Here is a 20,848-nt window from a genome sequence, read left to right as displayed (position 1 = left end):
TCCAAGGGATCGTAAGCTTCCATTAGCCCAAGGAAATGTCCACCCAACACAAGTCCCTCCCCTTCCTTGTCAGCAGTCTGCAGGGACTGGTCCCTCCAGAACACTGTAGTCCACTCCCAGCACCTCCTCACACTCCCATGGGACCATCCCAGCAGTTGCCGAAGCTACAACACCTGCCTATATATCTCCTCACTATCCCAGGTCCCAGGCTCACTCCCCAGAAGCAGCAGCAATTTACCCGCATGTCTACTGTATTCACTGCTCACGATGTGGTCTCTGCTGGGAAGACAAAATGCAGGTTGAGTGGTCGCTTTGCCAAACACGAAAGCTCGATCAGTAATACTGACCCTGAGCTCCCAGCTGCCTGCCTCTTCGACACCCCACCATGTTGCCATGCCAACACTTGTGTCTCAGGCCTGCTACAGTGCTCCAGAAACCCTCAACACAGGCTAGAGGAACAACACCTCATCTTCCATGTCTGTACCACAATGTGTTCATGACCCAACACTAAGTTTAACCATTTCAGAGTGGGACCACCTCCCTCCATGTTATCACCCACCCTCACACCATCAGGTTCTGTTCCCTCGGGGTTCCCATTTTCAAATGGTCACACTTGTTGTTGACACACTCCTGACCTTTCTCTCTCAGGGCTTATTATCACCAATCACTTGTTTGCTTATCTCTCTTCACTCTCTCTCTCCCCGTGTGGAATTGATCTCCATGTACTTTATTCACCAATCCCCAGCCCATCAACTACATAAATACCATCCTTTCCCAGCTATTGTCAATTCTGACAAAGGGTAACTGGACTGAAATGTTAACTTTGTTTCTCTCTCCACAGAGGTTGCCAGACCTGCTGAGTATCTCCAACGTTCTCTATTTCAGTCAGTCTAGTGGCGGACCGATACTACAGTTTGTCTCGGGCAAGTGCTTGGATGGTAGTCTGTCGACCCTGATCCTCTCGCTGAAGGTTTGAGCTGCCCATCAGTTGAGGCAGACTTCCACAGACAGGGTGTTGTGGATATTTGAATCAACCAGTTCTGGGATGTTGAGATACGACTCTGGAGCAGGTGAGGCTTGAACCTGGGCTCTGGCTCAGAAACGCCTGCCTTCTGTGGCTCTTCGAAGCAAATTTACACATGTGCAGTTGGTTAAAGGGACAATAAAGTCAATAATATTAATAGCCTCAAGAATCCTCTCTTCCATCTTCCCTGCCTCTGAGGATCCTGGGATTGTATTCATTAGAGTTTCGAAGGTTGAGGGGAGATCTAATAGAAACTTACAAGATAATGCAAGGCTTAGAAAGGGTGGATGCTGGGAAGTTGTTTCTATTAGGTGGGGAGACTAGGACCCATGGGCACACAACCTTAGAATTAGAGGAGGTCAATTTAGAACAGAAATGAGGGGACATTTCTTCAGCCAGAGAGTGGTGGGCCTGGGGAATTCATTGCCGTGGAGGCCGGTACATTAAATGTGTTCAACCCAGAGACTGATAAATTCTTGATCTCGCAGGAACTAAGGACTATGGGGAGAGTGCAGGTAAGGGGAGTTGAAATGCCCATCAGCCATCATTGAATAGCGGACTCGATGGGCTGAATGGTCGTCTTCTTCTTCTTCTGGTCCCTGCTTTGAGATGTTCCTCAAAGCACCTTTCCCAGCCAACCAGTGGCTCAATACCATATTACTTTTAATGATCGGGGTGTGGGACCAAACATAGAAACAGACATTGAAAATAGATGCAGCAGTAGGCCATTCTGCCCATTGAGCCTGCTCCGCCAATCAATATGATCATGGCTCAAGTCATATGTCAAAAGCATTCTCCACCTGCAGCTTCTCCCAAGCCTCTTTACAACTATTGAGTTAAAAAATCACACAACACCAGGTTATATTCCAACAGGTTTATTTGGAAACACTAGCTTTTAGAGTGTCGCTCCTTCATCAGGTGGTAGTGGAGAATAAGATCGTAGGACTCAGAGTTTATAGCAAAAGTTTACACTGTGATGTAACTGAAATTATACATTGAAAAATACCTTGATTATTTAAGTTTCTCATCTGTTAGAATGACCATGATAGTTTCACTTCTTTCAATTGTAAATCACAAAACATTCTTTTAAAGGTTACATTCTCAGGTGAACTTTAACAATTGGTGTCAGGCCAGATAATGTGTTGAAGGTGTTAGCCCCTTGCGTGCTGCTGTATGTGCCATAATGTTTAGACCAATTGTCCAGTATTTCCCAGGAGCCGAAAAACTCATTATCAATGAGGATAAGCACCTAACCAAGACCTTCCACACTTTAAAAAAAATGTTTTGTGACTTACATATGAAAGAAGTGAAACTATCATGACCATTCTAACAGATGAGAGACTTAACAAACAATCAAGGTATTTTTCAATGTATAATTTCAGCTACATCACATTGTAAACTTTTGCTATAAACTCTGAGTCCTATGATCTTATTCTTCACTACCACCTGATGAAGGAGCGGTGCTCCGAAAGCTAGTGCTTCCAAATAAACCTGTTGGACTATAACCTGGTGTTGGGTTGGTGTTGTACAAAATTAAAAATCACACAACACCAGCATCTCCAAATCAAAATTACAACTATTGAAACTGTTGTGAAGTGCTGACACTGTTTTAAGGTAGGAGACCAAGAGAGTAATCCACTATCAGAAGTGACATCTTTCAGACTGATGTTAAACAGAGACCCAGTCTACCTTCTCAGGTGCTTCAGAAAGATCCCAAGCAGCCAAGATTCAAAGAACAAGAGAATTCTCTCCTCGTGTTCTGGGAACACTCACCCAAGTATCATTATAACAGGTGACCTGATCATTCTCAGCTTTATAATTCGGTGACTGTCAGGTCTTCTATATTACAACAGGTGAGAAAGTACTGTAGGAATGCAAATCCTTCTGTAAACATTAAGACTAAAGCTACAGCAATGGAAGATTCATCACAGATCACAACACTGTTGCAGTTTATTAGGAAAAGGGATAAACCAGGCTTACCTATGATGGGTCCCACATTGGAGTAGCTTGTTACTGTGTGTGCAGTGTGCCTTGATGTGAGCAGAGAGAGTTCTGAGCCGTGAGTTCATTACAATAGAGGCTTCCTCCTGAACGCCCCCGATAGTTAATGAAACATCAGAGCCAAACATACTCCTCAAACGATACTTCACGCACAGTAACAGTACACAAAAGATCCAAGCTCCATATCAAATATGATCAAATAGGACACACACTAACCCGATGTTCAATGGAAATAGGGAACTCACATTGGTGGTTGGGAAGCTATCGGAGAGAATTCTTAGAAATAGGATTTAAACACATTTGGAAAAGCATGGCCTAATTAGGGAGCATCAGCATGGTATTGTGGCAGGGCAGGTCATGTCTTACTGACTTGATGGAATTTTTCAAGGAGGTGACGAAGATGATCAATGAGGGTAGAGCGGTGCATGTTGTTTACATGGATTTTAGTAAGTATTTCGACAAGCTCCCTCATCATACGCTCATCCAGAAGATTAAGATGCGTGGGATCAACAGTGACTTGGCCGCGTGGATTCAGAATTGGCTCGCCCATAGAAGACAGAGGGCAATGGTGGAAGGGTGTTTTTCAAGTTAGAATTCCGTGACAAGTGGTGTTCCCCAGGGATCTGTACTGGGACCTCTGCTGTTAGTGATGTATATATGATTTAGATGACAATGTAGATGGGTGGGTTAGTGAGTTTACAGATGATACAAAGATCAGTTTGAGTTGTGGATAGTGTAGAAGGTTGTCAAAGGACGCAGTGGGATATAGATCAGTTGTCCATATGGGCAGAGAAAATGACAGATGGAGTTTAATCAGGGTAAGTGTGAACCTTAAGGAGTCACAGAGACGTACAGCACAGAAACAGACTTTTGGTTCCAAATAGTCCATGCTGCCCAGATATCCCAACCTAATCTAATCCTATTTGCCAGCACCCGGCCCATATCCCCAAAACCCTTCCTATTCATATACCCATTCAGATGCCTTTTAAATGTTGTAATTGTACCAGCCTCCACCACTTCCTCTGGCAGCTCATTCCATACACGTACCACCCTCTGTGTGAAAAAGTTGCCCCTTAGGCCTTTAAATCTTTCCCCTCTCACCCTAAACCTATACCCTCTAGTTCTGGACTACCTCACCCCAGGGAAAAGACCTTGTCTATTTATCCTATCCATGCTCCTAATGATTTTATAAACCTCTATAAGGTCACCCCTCAGCCTCCGACGCTCCAGGGAAAACAGCCCCAGCCTGTTCAGCCTCTCCCTGTAGCTCAAATCCTCCAACCCTGGCAACATCATTGTAAATCTTTTCTGAACCCTTTCAAGTTTCACAACATCTTTCCAATAGGAAGGAGACCAGAATTGCATGCAATATTCCAAAAGTGGCCAATGTCCTGTACAGCCGCAACATGACCTCCCAACTCCTGTACTCAATACTCTGACCAATAAAGGAAAACATACCAAACACCTTCTTCACTATCCTATCTACCTGCGACTCCACTTTCAAGGAGCTATGAACCTACACTCTTTGTTCAGCAACACTCCCCAAGACCTTACCATTAAGTGTATAAGTCCTGCTAAGATTTGCTTTTCCAAAATGCAGCACCTCACATTTATCTAAATTAAACTCTCTCTGCCACTCCTCAGCCCATTGGCCCATCTGATCAAGATCCCATAGTAATCTGAAGTAACCTTCTTCACTGTCCACGACACCACCAATTTTGCTGCCACCTGCAAACTTACTAACTGTACCTCCTATATTCACATCTAAATCATTTCTATAAATGACAAAAAGTAGAGGGCCCAGCACCGATCCTTGTGGCACTCCACTGGTCACAGGCGTCCAGTCTGAAAAACAACCCTCTACCACTACACTCTGTCTTCTACCTTTGAGCCAGTTCTGTATCCAAATGGATACACCTCACTGTATTCCATGTGACCTAACCTTGCTCACTAGAAGTCCATAGAGGTCTCGTCTATCACTCTGCCCTCATCAATCCTGTGTTTCTTGAAGTAAAAATCAAGTTTGTGAAACATGATTTCCCACACACAAAGCTATGCTAACTGTCCCTAATCAACCCTTTCCAAATACATGTACATCCTGTCCCTCAGGATTCTCTCCAACAACTTGCCCACCACTGAGGTCAGGCTCACTGGTCTATAGTTCCCTGGCTTGTCTTTACCACCTTCTTAAACAGTGGCACCACATTTGCCAACCTCCAGTCTTCCGGCACCTCACCTGCGACTATCGCTGATACAAATATCTCAGCAAGGGGCCCAGCAATCACTTCTCTAGTTCTCACAGAAATGTTAAGGAAAAGGATACAGTTAATGGCAAGACTCTGAACAGCACTGATGTACAGAAGGATCTTGGGGTTCAAGTCCATAGCTCCCTGAAAATGGTCACACAAGTAGATAGGGTGGTAAAGGTGGTGTATGGCCTGTAGTGGTTGGAGAAGTGATTACAAGAGTCAGGATGTCATGTTGCAGCTGTATAAGACTTTGGCTGGGCTACACTTAGATTATTGCATTTAGTTCTGGTTGCCACATTACAGAAGGATGCAGTGGCTTCGGAGAGGCTGCAAGAGAGGTTTGAGTCAAGAGTAGTGCTGGAAAAGCACTGCAGGTCAGACGGGATCAGAGGAGCAGGAGAGTCGACGTTTCCGGCAGAAGCCCTTCACCAAACATCGATTCTCCTGCCCCTCAGATGCTGCCTGACCTGCTGTGCTTTTCCAGCACCACACTCTCGACATCTACAGTCCTCACTTTCACCCTGTAGAAGAGGTTTACCACTGCCTGGATTAGAGGGAATGAGCTATAAGAAAATCTCGGGGTTTCTTTCCTGGAGCAGCAGAGACTGAGGGGAGAAGTTTATAAAATTATGAGATGCAGAGGCAGGGTTGATGGTCAGAATTTTTTTTTCCTCCCCAGAGTTGAAATGTCTAATATCCAGGGGATATATATTTAAGATGAGAGGGGGGCAGTTCAAAGGAGATATGCAGTAGGAATCTGGAATGTACTGCTGGGGGTGGAGGTGGTAAATACGATTGGGGTTTTAAGAGACTTTTAGATAAGCAGGTGGAATATGGAAGGAATGGAGGGATATGGACCAAGGACAGGCAGAAGGGATTGGTTTCATTTGGCATCATATTCCATACAACTGTGCCGTACAGTTCTGTGTTCTGTACCTGGGCCTGGTTTTGAACAAGGGGCAGGGAGAGAACTTGAACTCTATCTCCCAAAGCTGTTTCTACCCTGGACTGTCCCGTGACTGTCCCGTGACCCTGGACCGCCCCGTGACCCTGGACTGTCCCGAGACTGTCTCATGACCTTAGACTGACCCTGGACTGTCCCGTGACCCTGGACCGCCCCGTGACCATCCCGTGACCCTGGACCGCCCCGTGACCCTGGACCGCCCCGTGACTGTCCCGTGACCCTGGACCATCTTATCCCCATTGTTGGATAACTGTATCCTGTGCTCAGTGACCTCCATGGGTTTCTGGTTAACTGACACCTCAATTTAAAAAATTCCCCTCATTGTTCACAAATTCCACCAAAACCTCACCAAACTCCATCTCGGAAATCTCCAGCCCTCAGCAGCTCCGTGCTCTTTGAATTCGGGAAGTTGGCATATCACGGATTTGGATTGTTTCACCAATTCCCTCTCTTAAACCCCTCTTATTCTCTCACCACCTTGAACACACTGTTTAAACCTGTCTGCACTGACTGAGCCAATGAGACTGATTGCCCAAATGTGCTCTATTAAGCAGCTATGAAAGTGCCACATAGATTCAACTTGCTCATCACATCAAATGCAGCAAACATCTGAAGAATACAAGGGTCAGAAATATAGCACAGCACAGAATACCTCCAGGACAAAACATGGCAGCGCTGGCCCGTCTCTCAAAGTGTTAACTCTGTTCTCATCTCTCTCCTGCCCAGACCTGCTGAGTTTCTCCAGCAATTTCTGATTTGAACTGTTGTACAAGAGCTTGGTCAGGCAGAATACTCAGGGCACTGGACAGTATGATACAGTTTCACCAAGTGAAAAGCCAGAGTAATAAAGATAAAGCTGAGAACAAGTGCACCTTGTGCTCCACACTGGAATGAGTTACTTTCTGAAAACCTGTGGTTCTGTTCGGACACCAGGGAATACAAACCGCAATGGCACGGTGCAGGATCCTCTCCCATCACCTGGCTGGGTCAGCAAACCCAAATACCCAACTGGATCCAACGGAATGGTGGGGGAGGAGAGGCAGAGTGAGACACGGAAAGGGGCGGAATGGTGGGGGAGGAGAGGCAGAGTGAGACACGGAAAGGGGCGGAATGGTGGGGGAGGAGAGGCAGAGTGAGACACGGAAAGGGGCGGAATGGTGGGGGAGGAGAGGCAGTGTGAGACACGGAAAGGGGCGGAATGGTGGGGGAGGAGAGGCAGAGTGAGACACGGAAAGGGGCGGAATGGTGGGGGAGGAGAGGCAGAGTGAGACACGGAAAGGGGCGGAATGGTGGGGGAGGAGAGGCAGAGTGAGACACGGAAAGGGGCGGAATGGTGGGGGAGGAGAGGCAGAGTGAGACACGGAAAGGGGCGGAATGGTGGGGGAGGAGAGGCAGTGTGAGACACGGAAAGGGGCGGAATGGTGGGGGAGGAGAGGCAGTGTGAGACACGGAAAGGGGCGGAATGGTGGGGGAGGAGAGGCAGTGTGAGACACGGGAAGGGGCCTGGCCTGGATTCCAGTGCTGGCAAACTATGACTGCGAAATAAATTCAGCCTACAACTTGGCTTCAAGATTAAATTTAATTCAGCTTGGAAGGTAAACGGTAACATTTCAGGGTGAGTTTGTTCCAAATACAAGTGTCTGTTTCCAGCTCAGGTCCTGGTCAGTTGTGTAGGTGTGCCCAGTGAGCAGCCATTTCTCTCTGTGATGGGTCAGAGTTCATGGCCAGGGCATTGAGGGGTCAAGATTCACTGTCTGAGGTGGAGCTCTCTCGGCTGATTTCGATCTGCAGTGACGGGAGGTTATCTAATCGACTCTTCTTGTGCGACCGCTCCTTTTCTCTGATCAAAGCGCCCCATGCACGCTGGAGCTCAGTGTCGTCATCTTCATCCTTTTCCTCTTTCACCACCACTTCCTCCTCTTCCTCCTGCTCTGCGGCTGGCTCTTTCTCTGCATTTTTCTCCACAACCTTCTCACACTTTCCTGGGGTTTTGCCAAGCCGGCTCCATAGGCTCCCTGTCAGGAAGGCGACAACAGAATTAAAAATCACCTCCAGGCTTCTGATACACGCGATTTTTAGAAAAAAATGTTTTCGGACAGCTTTGTGATTGCTGCAGCAGAAACGGCCGACATTCCTCATCCCACTGGCCTGATTGGAACAAAATGTTTACATTTCTATAGCACCTTTCAGAAAGCAGCCCCTCAATGGCCATTGAAGTGTTATTTTAATGCAGTCACTGTAGTGATACAACTGACAGGGAGTCCATTGCGCACAGCAAGATTCCTGAATACAGCTTTGTCATGACCAGATTAGTTTCTTAAAATTGTTTCAGTGGTAACAATTGACTAAAAAATAACAAAAGCAACATAAAACTCACTAGCAGTTCTGAATAATCATGGGATTTTTAAAAATATTCATTCAGAAGTGAGAATGTCAACATCAATGATCTGGAGAGGTTTACAGTCCATGAGGCAGCCATTCGGCCTGTCATAGCTGTACTAGTCACCTACTGTCTGACACTAATCTCCATGGTGCATGGAGACTCTGGCAAATCTTGTGATGATCCCAGATATGAAGGGATGGTCTTATGGACAAACGGTGATTGGATTGGGACTGTACTCACTGGGGTTTAAAAGAATGACAGACAATCTCATTGAAACATATTGGATTATTATGGGACTTTCCAGAGGGACCACTCCCTCCGCGACTCCCTCGTCAGGTCCACACCCCCCACCAAACCAACCTCCACTCCCGGCACCTTCCCCTGCAACCGCAAGAAATGCAAAACTTGTGCCCACACCTCTCTCCAAGGCCCCAAGGGATCCTTCCATGTCCGTCACAAATTCACCTGCACCTCCACACACATCATTTACTGCATCCGCTGCACCCGATGTAGCCTCCTCTATATTGGGAAGACAGGCCGCCTACGTGCGGAACATTTCAGAGAACACCTCTGGGACACCCAGACCAACCAACCCAACCACCCTGTAGCTCAACACTTCAACTCCCCCTCCCACTCCACCAAGGATATGCAGGTCCTTGGACTCCTCCATCGCCAGACCATGGCAACACGATGCCTGGAGGAAGAGCGCCTCCTCTTCTGCCTAGGAACCCTCCAACCACAAGGGATGAACTCAGATTTCTCCAGTTTCCTCATTTCCCCCCCCCCCCCCACCTTATCTCAATCCCAACCCTCGGACTCAGCACCGCCTTCTTGACCTGCAATCTTCTTCCTGACCTCTCTGCCCCCACCCCCTCTCCGGCCTATCACCCTCACCTTAACCTCCTTCCACCTACTGCATTCCCAATGCCCCTCCCCCAAGTCCCTCCTCCCTACCTTTTATCTTAGCCTGCTGGACACACTTTCCTCATTCCTGAAGAAGGGCTTATGCCCGAAACGTTGATTCTCCTGCTCCTTGGATGCTGCCTGACCTGCTGCGCTTTTCCAGCAACACATTTTTCAGTTAGATTAGAGTACATTACAGTGTGGAAACAGGTCCTTCGGCCCAACAAGTCCACACCGCCCCGCCGAAGCGCAACCCACCCATACCCCTACATTTACCCCTTACCTAACACTACGGGCAATTTAGCGTGGCCAATTCACCTGACCTGCACATGTTTGGACTGTGGGAGGAAACCAGAGCACCCAGAGGAAACCCATGCAGACACTGGGAGGATGTGCAAACTCCACACAGTCAGTCGCCTAAGGCAGGAATTGAACCCGGATCTCTGGCACTGTGAGACAGCAGTGCTAACCACTGTGCCACCGTGCTGCCCACTTATGGGACTTGACAGGGTCAATGCTGAGAGGATGGTTCCCCTCGTGGGAGAGACCGTAACCAAAGGGCACAGTCTCAGAATAAAGGGCCACCAATTTCAGACTGAGATAGGGAGGAAGTTTTTCTCTAAGAGGGTTGAGAGTTTTTGGAACTCCCTGCCACAGAGCATTGTGGGGGCAGAGTCCACGTGAATATTTAAGGCTGAGACAGAGAGAGATTCCTGATCAGTCAGGGAACAGAGGGTTTCAGGGAAAGTGCAGGAAAGTGGACATGAGGAATGTTGGATCAGCCACGATCCACCAAATGGCGGCGCAGGCCTGAGGGGCTGAGTGGTCTCCTCCTGTTTATTAATTATGATTTTAACTAAATTCTGCTCAAATTGGACTTTTTAAACTGGACTCCCCTTTCAGGCACTGAGTTCCAGACTTCCCTCTGAGTGGAACCGTTCCCCCTCACCTCTCCATCTTCACCTCTGACCTTCCGACTATGCCCCTTGATTAATCACGTCTCTCCTAATGGAAAAAACAATCCTTTCTTTCCATCCTTTCGATGCCCTTTGTAGTGTTATGTATCTCTGTCAGATCCTCTCTCAACCTTCACTGCTCTGATGAAAACAATCTCCCCCCCCCCCCCCAAAGCTCAGACTGTCGAGCCCAGGCAGTACCTTGGTGACTCACCTCTGCTCCCTCTCCACTGTAATCACATCCTTCCTACAATGTGGTGACCTGAGCTACACACAGGAGAAAGTGAGGACTGCAGATGCTGGAGATCAGAGCTGAAAATGTGTTGCTGGAAAAGCGCAGCAGCACAGGAGAAAGTGAGGACTGCAGATGCTGGAGATCAGAGCTGAAAACGTGTTGCTGGAAAAGCACAGCAGGTCAGTCAGCATCCAAGGAACAGGAGAATCGATGTTTCGGACTGAAGAAGGGCTTATTCCTGAAACGTCGATTCTCCTGCTCCTTGGATGCTGCCTGACCTGCTGCGCTTTTCCAGCAACACATTTTCAGCACTGAGCTACACACAGGACTTATAGAGTTATAGAGATGTACAGCACAGAAGCAGACCCTTCGGTCCAACCTGTCTGTGCTGACCAGATATCCCAACCCAATCTAGTCCCACCTGCCAGCACCCAGCCCATATCCCTCCAAACCCTTCCTATTCACATACCCATCCAAATGCCTCTTAAATGTTGCAATTGTACCAGCCTCCACCACTTCCTCTGGCAGCTCATTCTACACATATACCACCCTCTGTGTGAAAAAGTTGCCCTTTAGGTCTCTTTTATATCTTTCCCCTCTCACCCTAAACCTACATCCTCTAGTTCTGGACTCCCCCACCTCAGGGAAAAGACTTTGCCTATTTATCCTATCCATTATTTTATACAGCTCCAACATTACCTCCCCGATCTTGGACTCTATGCTATGGCTAATAAAGTAAGCTGCTCACAGACCTTCTTAACCACCTTATCTACTTGCCTTGGTACCTTCAGGGATCTACACACCAAGGTCCCTCTGATTTTCAGGACTCCCCAGGGTCCGACCAATCCCAGAGTTGGTCTTGCCAACCCTCCCCCAGTGCAGGAGCTCCTACATTTTTGGGTTAAATTCCAAAATGTCCAGCTAACCAACCCACTGAGCTCCTCCTGCAGGTTATGACCAATTCCCACAGATTCAAGGATCTGTGATGCATGTGTGCAGTGTAAGTGGGAGTCAGTCTGCCAGCCCCTAGATCACACTGACTGACCAGCTTCACAACTTTGAGGAAACACTGTTTATGTCTATACACCTCACTATTTACCACCGTTAGTGTCTCACCTGCAAACTTCTTCATCATAGCCCCTGGTATCCCCCACACAAAGCTGCCTGATTGAGGCTTTTGAATTTCTCTATCTTTGCCCAGCGGTCTCTCGGACTGGGCACTCTGTCGAGGTGGGGAAGGGACACCGAGAGAGGACAAAAAGCCCCCATGACTTACCGCTCTTCTTGCTCGTGTCGGGTATGTAGCTCCTGTTCTCCTGCTTGGGGAAGCCCAGCCTGCTGTGAACATCTGTCTGGGGCTCCCTGCGGGTGACCCCGATGCTGCCAGGCTGAGGGGAATGGGGCCGCTTCCCCAGGCGCTGCCTTACACCTGAAACCAACACCAGAGTACACCGTCACGCCCAGCGACAGCAGTGAGCATCTTCGACAGAAATACTGCGCAGGAGGCCATTTAGCCCATCATACCTGCGCAGTAATCCCACATCTGTCTTCTCCCCCAGCAATCCTGCTGAAGATTTCCTTGTCGAATATTTATCTAACCCCCCTCCTGACAATTCTTGCCGAACTGACGTGCCCTGACCTTTAATGCTGGGTATTCCTGATCAACTCTCCGTGTTCGCATTTCACCAACGGAAACAGCTTCGCCTTTTAACTGTTTTCAAAACTCTGCATGATCGGCAGCACCTCGAATTAAATCAGGCCTTTCCAGAACAATCCAGCTCCTCCAGACCCTCCACATGAACAAGCCGAGTAAAATGAGTTTGTCTTCCTTGAAAAGCAGCTGGTTTGTTACACAGATTCAGGTTTACAATATCAACATTCCAAACAAACCAAAATAATGTGGATAACATGAAAGACAACGAGAATTGTGGGGGTTGTGTACAAGCCCTTCTGAGTAGTTCAAGTACAGCAGGTTACCAGTGGGACAGAGGGTGAGGATTGATACCCTTCAGAGTGGGTGAGGGTGGGGCAGAGGGTGAGGATTGTTACCCTATAGAGTGGGTGAGGGTGGGGCAGAGGGTGAGGATTGATACCCTATAGAATGGGTTAGGGTCGGGCAGAGGGTGAGGATTGATACCCTATAGAATGGGTTAGGGTGGGGCAGAGGGTGAGGATTGATATCCTATAGAATGGGTGAGGGTGGGACCAAGGGTAAGGATTGATACCTTATAGAGGGGGTTAGGGTGGGGCAGAGGGTGAGGATTGATACCCTATAGAGGGGGTTAGGGTGGGGCAGAGGGTGAGGATTGATACCCTATAGAGTGGGTTAGGGTGGGGCAGAGGGTGAGGATTGATACCTTATCGAGGGTGTTAGGGTGGGACAGAGGGTGAGGATTGATACCTTATAGAGGGTGTTAGGGTGGGGCAGAGGGTGAGGATTGATACCCTATAGAGGGGGTTAGGGTGGGGTAGAGGGTGAGGATTGATACCGGTGCTGGTGACTGAGCTGCTGGCCGGTCCGGCTGGTTGCTGTCTCTCTGCGAGTTGCCGTTTCTCCTCCAGCAGTAACCTCACGTCTGACACCTTCTCTGCAGCCAGCCTGGCTCCAATCCGATTCCTCAGGTTGCTGGACACTACCGTCATGTTTGCTTCGGGCTTTATCGAATTCCTGGAGATACACGGGGAAGGTGTTAGTAAACACACTGTTGGTGGGAACACTCCTCAACCATTTCACGCCAACAATTCAATGTTTTTTATTTCGTTCCTTAAATGTGAATCCTGCTGTGGGGGCCAGTTCACTTCACTGAAAACTTGTGATTTCAAATAAACCCGTTGGATTATAACCTGGTGTCCTGTGACTTCTGACTTTGCCCATCCCAGTCCAACACCAGGACCGCCACACCATGAATGATGTTAAACCTGCCGAGTTTGTTCGGTATTTTCTGTTTCTATTTCACATTTCCACAGCACAGTGGTTAGCACTACTGCCTCACAGTGCCAGAGACCTGGGTTCAATTCCCACCTCAGGCATATATCTGTGTGGCGTTTGCACATTCTCCCTGTGTCTGCGTGGGTTTCCTCCCACAGTCCAAAAATGTCCAGGTCAGGTGAATTGGTACATGCAGAGGAATGGGTCTGGGTGGATTGGTCTTTGGAGAGTTGTTGGGCTGAAGGGCTTGTTTCCGCACTGTAAGTCATCTAATCAAACAGCAGTTGGCTTTTATTTTACTATTGGATGCCCACAACTCATGAATGAATAAATAAAACAAGATTTTGCTTCTCTCCCCTATCCTTGCTTCTTGTGCCAAAATACCGACTGACCATGGAGCAGCGGCCAGCAGTCAGTGCTGGACATTGGCCCAGAGGGGCCTGATCCACCTTGCACTGGCCACAGCCTGGGGACTCTCACCATCCTGACATATTGGGAAAATACTCTGGCAGCCAGCATAGACCCGTCACTTCAGGAGAGACTGGGCTTGGGAGAGGGGTGGGTCGGGGGGAGGAGGAGGAGAATCTGGGGGAATGTTTTGGGGGACACTCACCGAATAGTCTTCAGCCGGGCCTCCACTTCATCTGCGTACATTGTCATCTTCAAACTCTTCTTGGGTGATGGCATTGAGATCATCTTCAGTTCCAGATCATAGTCCATCTCATCAGAATCCGAGCCCCGGGGACTCAAGTGTCCCCCTGGGTGGCTCTCATTGCGATATTCCACCACCACTCGGTCATCTCCCTCCATATCCTGCTCCGGTTCATCCTCGTCCTCATCCTCTTCCTGAATCGGCTCCTCAGGAACATTCCCCAGGCCTGGCAACAAACAAACAAACCAACCTGCCTTCGAGCTGAATGTAAAACCTTCGGTAACAGAGTCCCAGCGGGAAACGGGACTTCCCACTCTTCACTCGGCCCCCCACCACCAGCCAGTACCCACCACCCTTCCCCAACCTTCCCACGGAGAGGCAAAAGCTGCCCGTCTATCTCCCCCCTACCCAGACCTGTGTCATTACCCTCTTTATAATTTCGGATCGAGTGTTCCCGGCCTCCTTCCCACACTGCGGGCCCAAATGCAGATTCTGGTCATAACTTTGTGGAAAACCTCCAGTCAGCAGCAAATCTGACCCGGCACATTCTCAAACCTGTCATTTTTAACCTTTACCATCCCTTGGCGTCCCGCTCTGACACCCTCCCATCAACCTGCTCCTCCCCCCTCCCGGCCCCTATTCCATACCCTCCTCGCAGAGGCCCACTCTGCCATCTCCAACTGCCTCTCACTATCATTTACAACTGCTCTTGTATTCACTCCTCTCTATTCCATCTTCTCCTCCCCTTCCCCTCATCATGAGGACCATCCAGTTGTAATAAAGACCAGACTTTGTCCCCCGTCACCTATGTTGGCCACAGGCCTCTCTCTATGCCTTTTCACATGCTGACTGACCAGAGTGATGGTGTTTGTAACGTGATGTCAGCCCCACATCATCAGGCAGGAAGGATTTTCTCTTCAGAATGTCTCTCTGGATCCTCCGGGCATGATACCGTCGCTTCCTGGAGGCAGGCAATATAACAAACATCAAATCAGAAACAAACCAGCCCACACAGCTATCAGCGAGGATGTGTGTGTGTGTGTGTGTGTGTGTGTGTGTGTGTGTGTGTGTGTGTGTGTGTGGGCAATGGCCCAGCAAGACGCTCAGATCCATCAAAAGCACAACCAATAACCAAGATAATATGGACAAGCAGGTGCTCATGGCTGACTGACACAGTGGGACTGACAGTCTGACCTGGACATAGAATCATTGACTCACACAGCACAGAAACAGACCCTTCAGTCCAACCCGTCCATGCCGACCAGATATCCTAACCTAATTTAATCCCATTTGCCAGCACTTAGCCCATATCCCTCCAAACCCTTCCTATTCATATACCCATCCAAATGCCTTTTAAATGTTGCAGTTATATCATCTCCACCACTTCCTCTGGCAACTCATTCCATACACGCACCACCCTCTGTGTGAAACAGTTACCCCATGGGCCCATTTTCATATCTTTCCCCTCTCACCCTAAACCTATGCCCTCTAGTTCTGGACTCCCCCACCCCAGGGAAAAGACCATGTCTATTTATCCTATCCATGCCCCTCATGATTTTGTAAACCTCTATAAGGTCACCTCTCAGCCTCCGACGCTCCAGGGAAAACAGCCCCAGCCTGTTCAACCTCTCCCTGTAGCTCAGATCCTCCAACCCTGGCAACATCCTTGTAAATCTTTTCTGAACCCTTACAAGTTTCACAACATCTTTCCAATAGGAAGGAGACCAGGATTACACACAATATTCCAACAGTAGCCTAACCAATGTCCTGTACAGCCGCAACATGACCTCCCAACTCCTGTACTCAATACTCTGACCAATAAAGGAAAGCATACCAAACGCTGCCTTCACTATCCTATCTACCTGTGACTTCACTTTCAAGGAACTATGAACCTGTACACCAAGGTCTCTTTGTTCAGCAACACTCCCTAGGACCCTACCATTACGTGTATAAGTCCTGCTCTGATTTGTTCTTTCAAAATGCAGCACCTCGCATTTATCTGAATTAAACTCCATCTGCCACCACTCGCCCCATTTGCCCATCTGATCAAGATCCCATTGTACTCTGAGGTAATCGCTGTCCACTACACCTCCAATTTTGGTGTCATCTGCAAACTTATTAACCCTACATCCTATGTTCACATCCAAATCATTTATATAAATGACAAAAAGTAGTGGACCCAGCCGCGATCCTTAAGGCACTTCACTGGTCACAGGCCTCCAGTCTGAAAATGTTTTAACGCAAGGAGTATGATGGGTAGGGAAGATGAGTTTTGAGCTTATAACTATGCTATAGTCCATGCTATAGATGTTATCTATGCTGTAGATGTTGTGGCTATTACAGAGACTTGGTTGAAAGGGGGACAAGACCGGCAGCTTAATGTTGGGGATTTAGATGTTTCAGGTGAGATTGAGGGATGTCCAAGAGGTGGCGGAGTCGCGTCACTGATAAGCAAGAATCTTGCAGCTGTACTGAGGGAGGACACCCTGGTCACATCCAGCAAGGCATTATGGTTAGAGCTCAGGAAAGGAAGGTGCAATTAATTTGATGGGGTTGTACTACAGGCCTCCCAACAGCCAGCGGGCGGGAAAGGAACAGATATGTGGACAGATTATGGAAAAGTTTACAGCAACAGGATTGTTGTGGTGAGTGATTTTAACTTGTATTGACTGGGACCCGGTTAGTGCCAGGAGGTTGGATGGGGGTGAACCTAGGTGTGTCCAGGAGGGTTTTTGAAACAATATTTGAACAGTCCAACTAGGGAAGGGGCCATATTGACCTGGGATTGGGGAATGAGCCCGGCCAGGGAGCCAAAGTTTTTCAGTGGGGGAGCATTTCAGGAGCAGTGACCGTCATTCTGTAAGTTTTAAATTACTTAGGGATAAGGATAAGAGTGGTCCTTTGGTGCAAGTATGAGACTGTAGGGATGTTCACGACCACAATATCAGGCAGGAACATATGAATGTAGATTGGGGGCAGCAATTTGAGGTAAATCTACATCTGGCATGGGGGAGTCTTTTCAAGGTCAGTTGATTAGAGTTCAGGGCCAGCATACTTCTGTGGAAATGAAGGAGAAGGATGGCAAGATATGGGAACCTTGGATGGCAAGAGAAATTGAGGACTGTCAAAAAGAAAAAGGAGGCCTATGCGAGGTTTAGGAAACAGAAGACCCAGCCTTTGAGGACAGGACAGAACATAACAAAAGCAGCAAAGAATTCAAACAAGGAATTAGGAGGGCTAAAAGGGGCCATGAAATCTTGGGCAAACAGGATTAAGGAAAATCCCAAGATGTGTTATAGCTGTATATACAGAACAAGAGGGTAGCTGGGGAAAGGGTAGATCCACACAAGGACAAAGGAGGGAATTTATGCATGGATCCAGAGGGAATGGGCGAGGTCCTTAATGAATACTTTGGATCGGTATTCACAAAGGAGAAGGATATTTTTTACATTAGATTCCCCTACGGTGTGGAAACAGGCCCGTTGGCCCAACTAGTCCACACTGACCCTCCGAAGATTAACCCATCCAAACCCATTTCCCGCTGACTAATGCACCTAACACTACGGGCAATTTATCATGGCCAATTCACCTGACCGGCAAATCTTTGGACTGTGGGAGGAAACCGGAGCACCCGGAGGAAACCCACACAAACACGGGGAGAATGTGCAAACTCCACACAGACATTGCCCGAGGCTGGAACCGAGGCATTGATGCAGCAGTGCTAACCACTGAGCCACTGTGCTGCCCATATGGTGGATTATGAATCTCTGAAGGAGCATGTTGATATTCTGGGGCATGTCGATATGAAAAAGGAAGAGGTGTTGGGTGTTTTGACCTGGTGGGTTCTATCCCAGAATGCAGAAGGAAGCAGGTGAGGACAATCATGGGACCTTGTAACAAAATCTTTCTATCCTCTTTAGTCACAGGAGACTTTTTGTCATTTATATAAATGATTTGGATGTGAGCATAAGAGGTACAGTTAGTAAGTTTGCAGATGACACCAAAATTGGAGGTGTAGTGGACAGCGAAGAGTATTACCTCAGATTCCAACAGGATCTGGACCAGATGGGCCAATGGGCTGAGAAGTGGCAAATGGAGTTTAATTCAGATAAATGCGAGGTGCTGCATTTTGGGAAAGCAAATCAGAGCAGGACTTATACACTTAATGGTAAGGTCCTAGGGAGTGTTGCTGAACAAAGAGACCTTGGAGTGCAGGTTCATAGCTCCTTGAAAGTGGAGTCGCAGGTAGATAGGATAGTGAAGAAGGCGTTTGGTATGCTTTCCTTTATTGGTCAGAGTATTGAGTACAGGAGTTGGGAGTTCATGTTGCGGCTGTACAGGACATTGGTTAGACCACTGTTGGAATATTGCATGCAATTCTGGTCTCCTTCCTATCGGAAAGATGTTGTGAAACTTGAAAGGGTTCAGAAAAGATTTACAAGGATGTTGCCAGGGTTGGAGGATTTGAGCTATAGGGAGAGGCTTAACAGGCTGGGGCTGTTTTCCCTGGAGCATTGGAGACTGAGGGGTGACCTTATAGAGGTTTACAAAATTATGAGGGGCATGGATAGGGTAAATAGGCAAAGTCTTTTCCTGGGGTTGGGGAGTCCAGAACTAGAGGGTATAGGTTTAGGGTGAGAGCGGAAAGATATAAAAGAGACCTAAGGGGCAACTTTTTCACACAGATGGTGGTATGTGTATGGAATGAGCTGCCAGAAGAAGTGGTGGAGGTTGGTACAATTGCAGCATTTAAGAGGCATCAGGATGGGTATATGAATAGGAAGGGTTTGGAGGGATATGGGTCGGGTGCTGGCAGGTGGGACTAGATTGGGTTGGGATATCTGGTCTGCATGGACAGGTTGGACCGACGGGTCTGTTTCCATGCTGTACATCTCTATCACTCTATGAGTGGACTGGAGAATAGCCAACATCATTCTTTTGTTTAAAAAGAGCAACAAGGAAAAGCCAGGAAATTATAGGCCAATAAGCCTTACATCAATGGCATGGAAATTGTTGGAGAAGATTCTCAGGGACAGGGATACTCACATTTGGACAAATATGAACTTTTTAGCTACAGACAGCATGGTTTGGTTTGGGGAGATTCATGCCTCACAAACTTGATTGGGCTTTTTTTGAGCAAGTGACAAAGATGATTGATGAGGACAGTGCGGCAGATATTGTTGACGTGGACTCTAGCAAGGCCTTTGACAATCCCTCACAGCAGGCTGATACAGAAGGTGAAGAGTCACATGGGATCCACAGTAAGCTGGTAAAGTGAATACAGAACTGGCTCAGTCCTAGAAGTCAGAGTAGCGACGGAAGGGTGTTTTTCTAACTGGAGGTTTGTGACTAATGATGTTCTGCGGGGATTTGGAGGAGAATGCAGGTGCCCCAAGTAGTAGGTTTGTGGACAATACAAAAATTGGGGAGCTGTAGATAGTGAGGAGGATGGCCAGACAATACAAAAGGATATTGATAGGCTGGAGGCTGGAGTTTAATTCAAACAAATGCAAGGTGATGTATTTTGAAAGATCTAATGCAGGAGGAAACTACGAAGTAAGTGGCAGAATCCTTAGTAGCATCAACAAACAGAGGGATCCAAGCATACAGGTCCACAGTTCCCCGAGAGTGGAAACACAAGTGGATTAGCTGGTCAAGAAGGTGTAAGGCAAGCTTGCCTTCATTGGTCAGGGCATCATATGCCAGCACAGCCAGGACAGGCCGAAGGGCCTGTTCCTGTGCTGTAGTGTTCCTTGTGGGAGCCACCCAGCAGCAGTGCCCATTCCCCACCAGTCCACCTCTTACTCACCAGGAATTCGACAGGATCCCCTTCATCCCACCGTAATTGGGATTTCCATACTTCATGTAATACTGACTCCGTCTCGCTGCTCCCAATTCCTTCCGATCATCTGCAAGTCAATGCAGCTGTCACTAACAGCCTGGCAGCCCAAGAAAAAGTTCCAACAACTTCCAGAATAGTGGAACGCCCGCCCTCATCCTAAGTACCCCTCACAAAGCCACATACACAAAGGTACCAGCTTCAATCCTGACACGTCATGGTTTTTGGGTTAGTCTTGGGGGACTAGGGCAGAGCTGAGTGAGCGAGAGAGAGAGAGAGAGCATGCCAGAGAGCAAGCGAGAGAGATAGAGAGTGAGCGAGTGAGCTGGACCTCACTCACCTTTCGTGGCAAATCGGAGTTGCAGCTTGTTCCCCTGGGGCGCCCTTATCGCCTGTCGCAAATCATTTTGAAGGATTGAAGCTTGTTCGGCCTGCGATAATGTGTCCAACTAGCGGTGAAACCAAACAAAACGACAAAGAGTTCATTTACTGTTGCTCAGTGCTAGCACAGGTTGTGGGTCAAGACCAAATGACCGAAAAGCCTCAAATTCTATTGGCCCTGAGCTTGAAACAGGAAACACACTGTGCCAATCATCATACCAGTTTCTGGCTGTTGTCAATGATGACCAGTGAACTGGGCGACCTTTTTCATTCACTCCTGGGACGTGGGTGTCACTGGCTGGGCCCCAGCATTTATTGCCCTGTCCCTAGTT

General features: G+C 48.0%; 1 protein-coding gene across 1 annotated transcript in view; it reads right to left on the bottom strand.

Annotated features, from left to right (window-relative positions):
• Positions 1-7,803: 7,803 nt before the first annotated feature.
• ncbp3 (nuclear cap binding subunit 3) overlaps positions 7,804-20,848 on the bottom strand; it is a 33,965-nt gene continuing 20,920 nt past the window's right edge. Inside the window, exons 7-13 of the mRNA XM_072590097.1 lie at positions 20,476-20,584; positions 20,106-20,205; positions 15,151-15,257; positions 14,258-14,522; positions 13,205-13,383; positions 11,992-12,144; positions 7,804-8,253 (exon numbers count right to left, since the gene is read on the bottom strand). Coding sequence (XP_072446198.1) covers positions 7,979-8,253; positions 11,992-12,144; positions 13,205-13,383; positions 14,258-14,522; positions 15,151-15,257; positions 20,106-20,205; positions 20,476-20,584 — 1,188 coding nt within the window. The 3' untranslated portion in view covers positions 7,804-7,978. The remainder of the gene's footprint in view (positions 8,254-11,991; positions 12,145-13,204; positions 13,384-14,257; positions 14,523-15,150; positions 15,258-20,105; positions 20,206-20,475; positions 20,585-20,848) is intronic.

Source organism: Chiloscyllium punctatum, chromosome 19 (assembly GCF_047496795.1).
Source record: "Chiloscyllium punctatum isolate Juve2018m chromosome 19, sChiPun1.3, whole genome shotgun sequence".
NCBI lineage: Eukaryota > Metazoa > Chordata > Chondrichthyes > Orectolobiformes > Hemiscylliidae > Chiloscyllium > Chiloscyllium punctatum.
The sequence above is the reverse complement of the archived record's forward strand: the minus strand, read 5'-3'. Positions and strand labels throughout refer to the sequence as shown.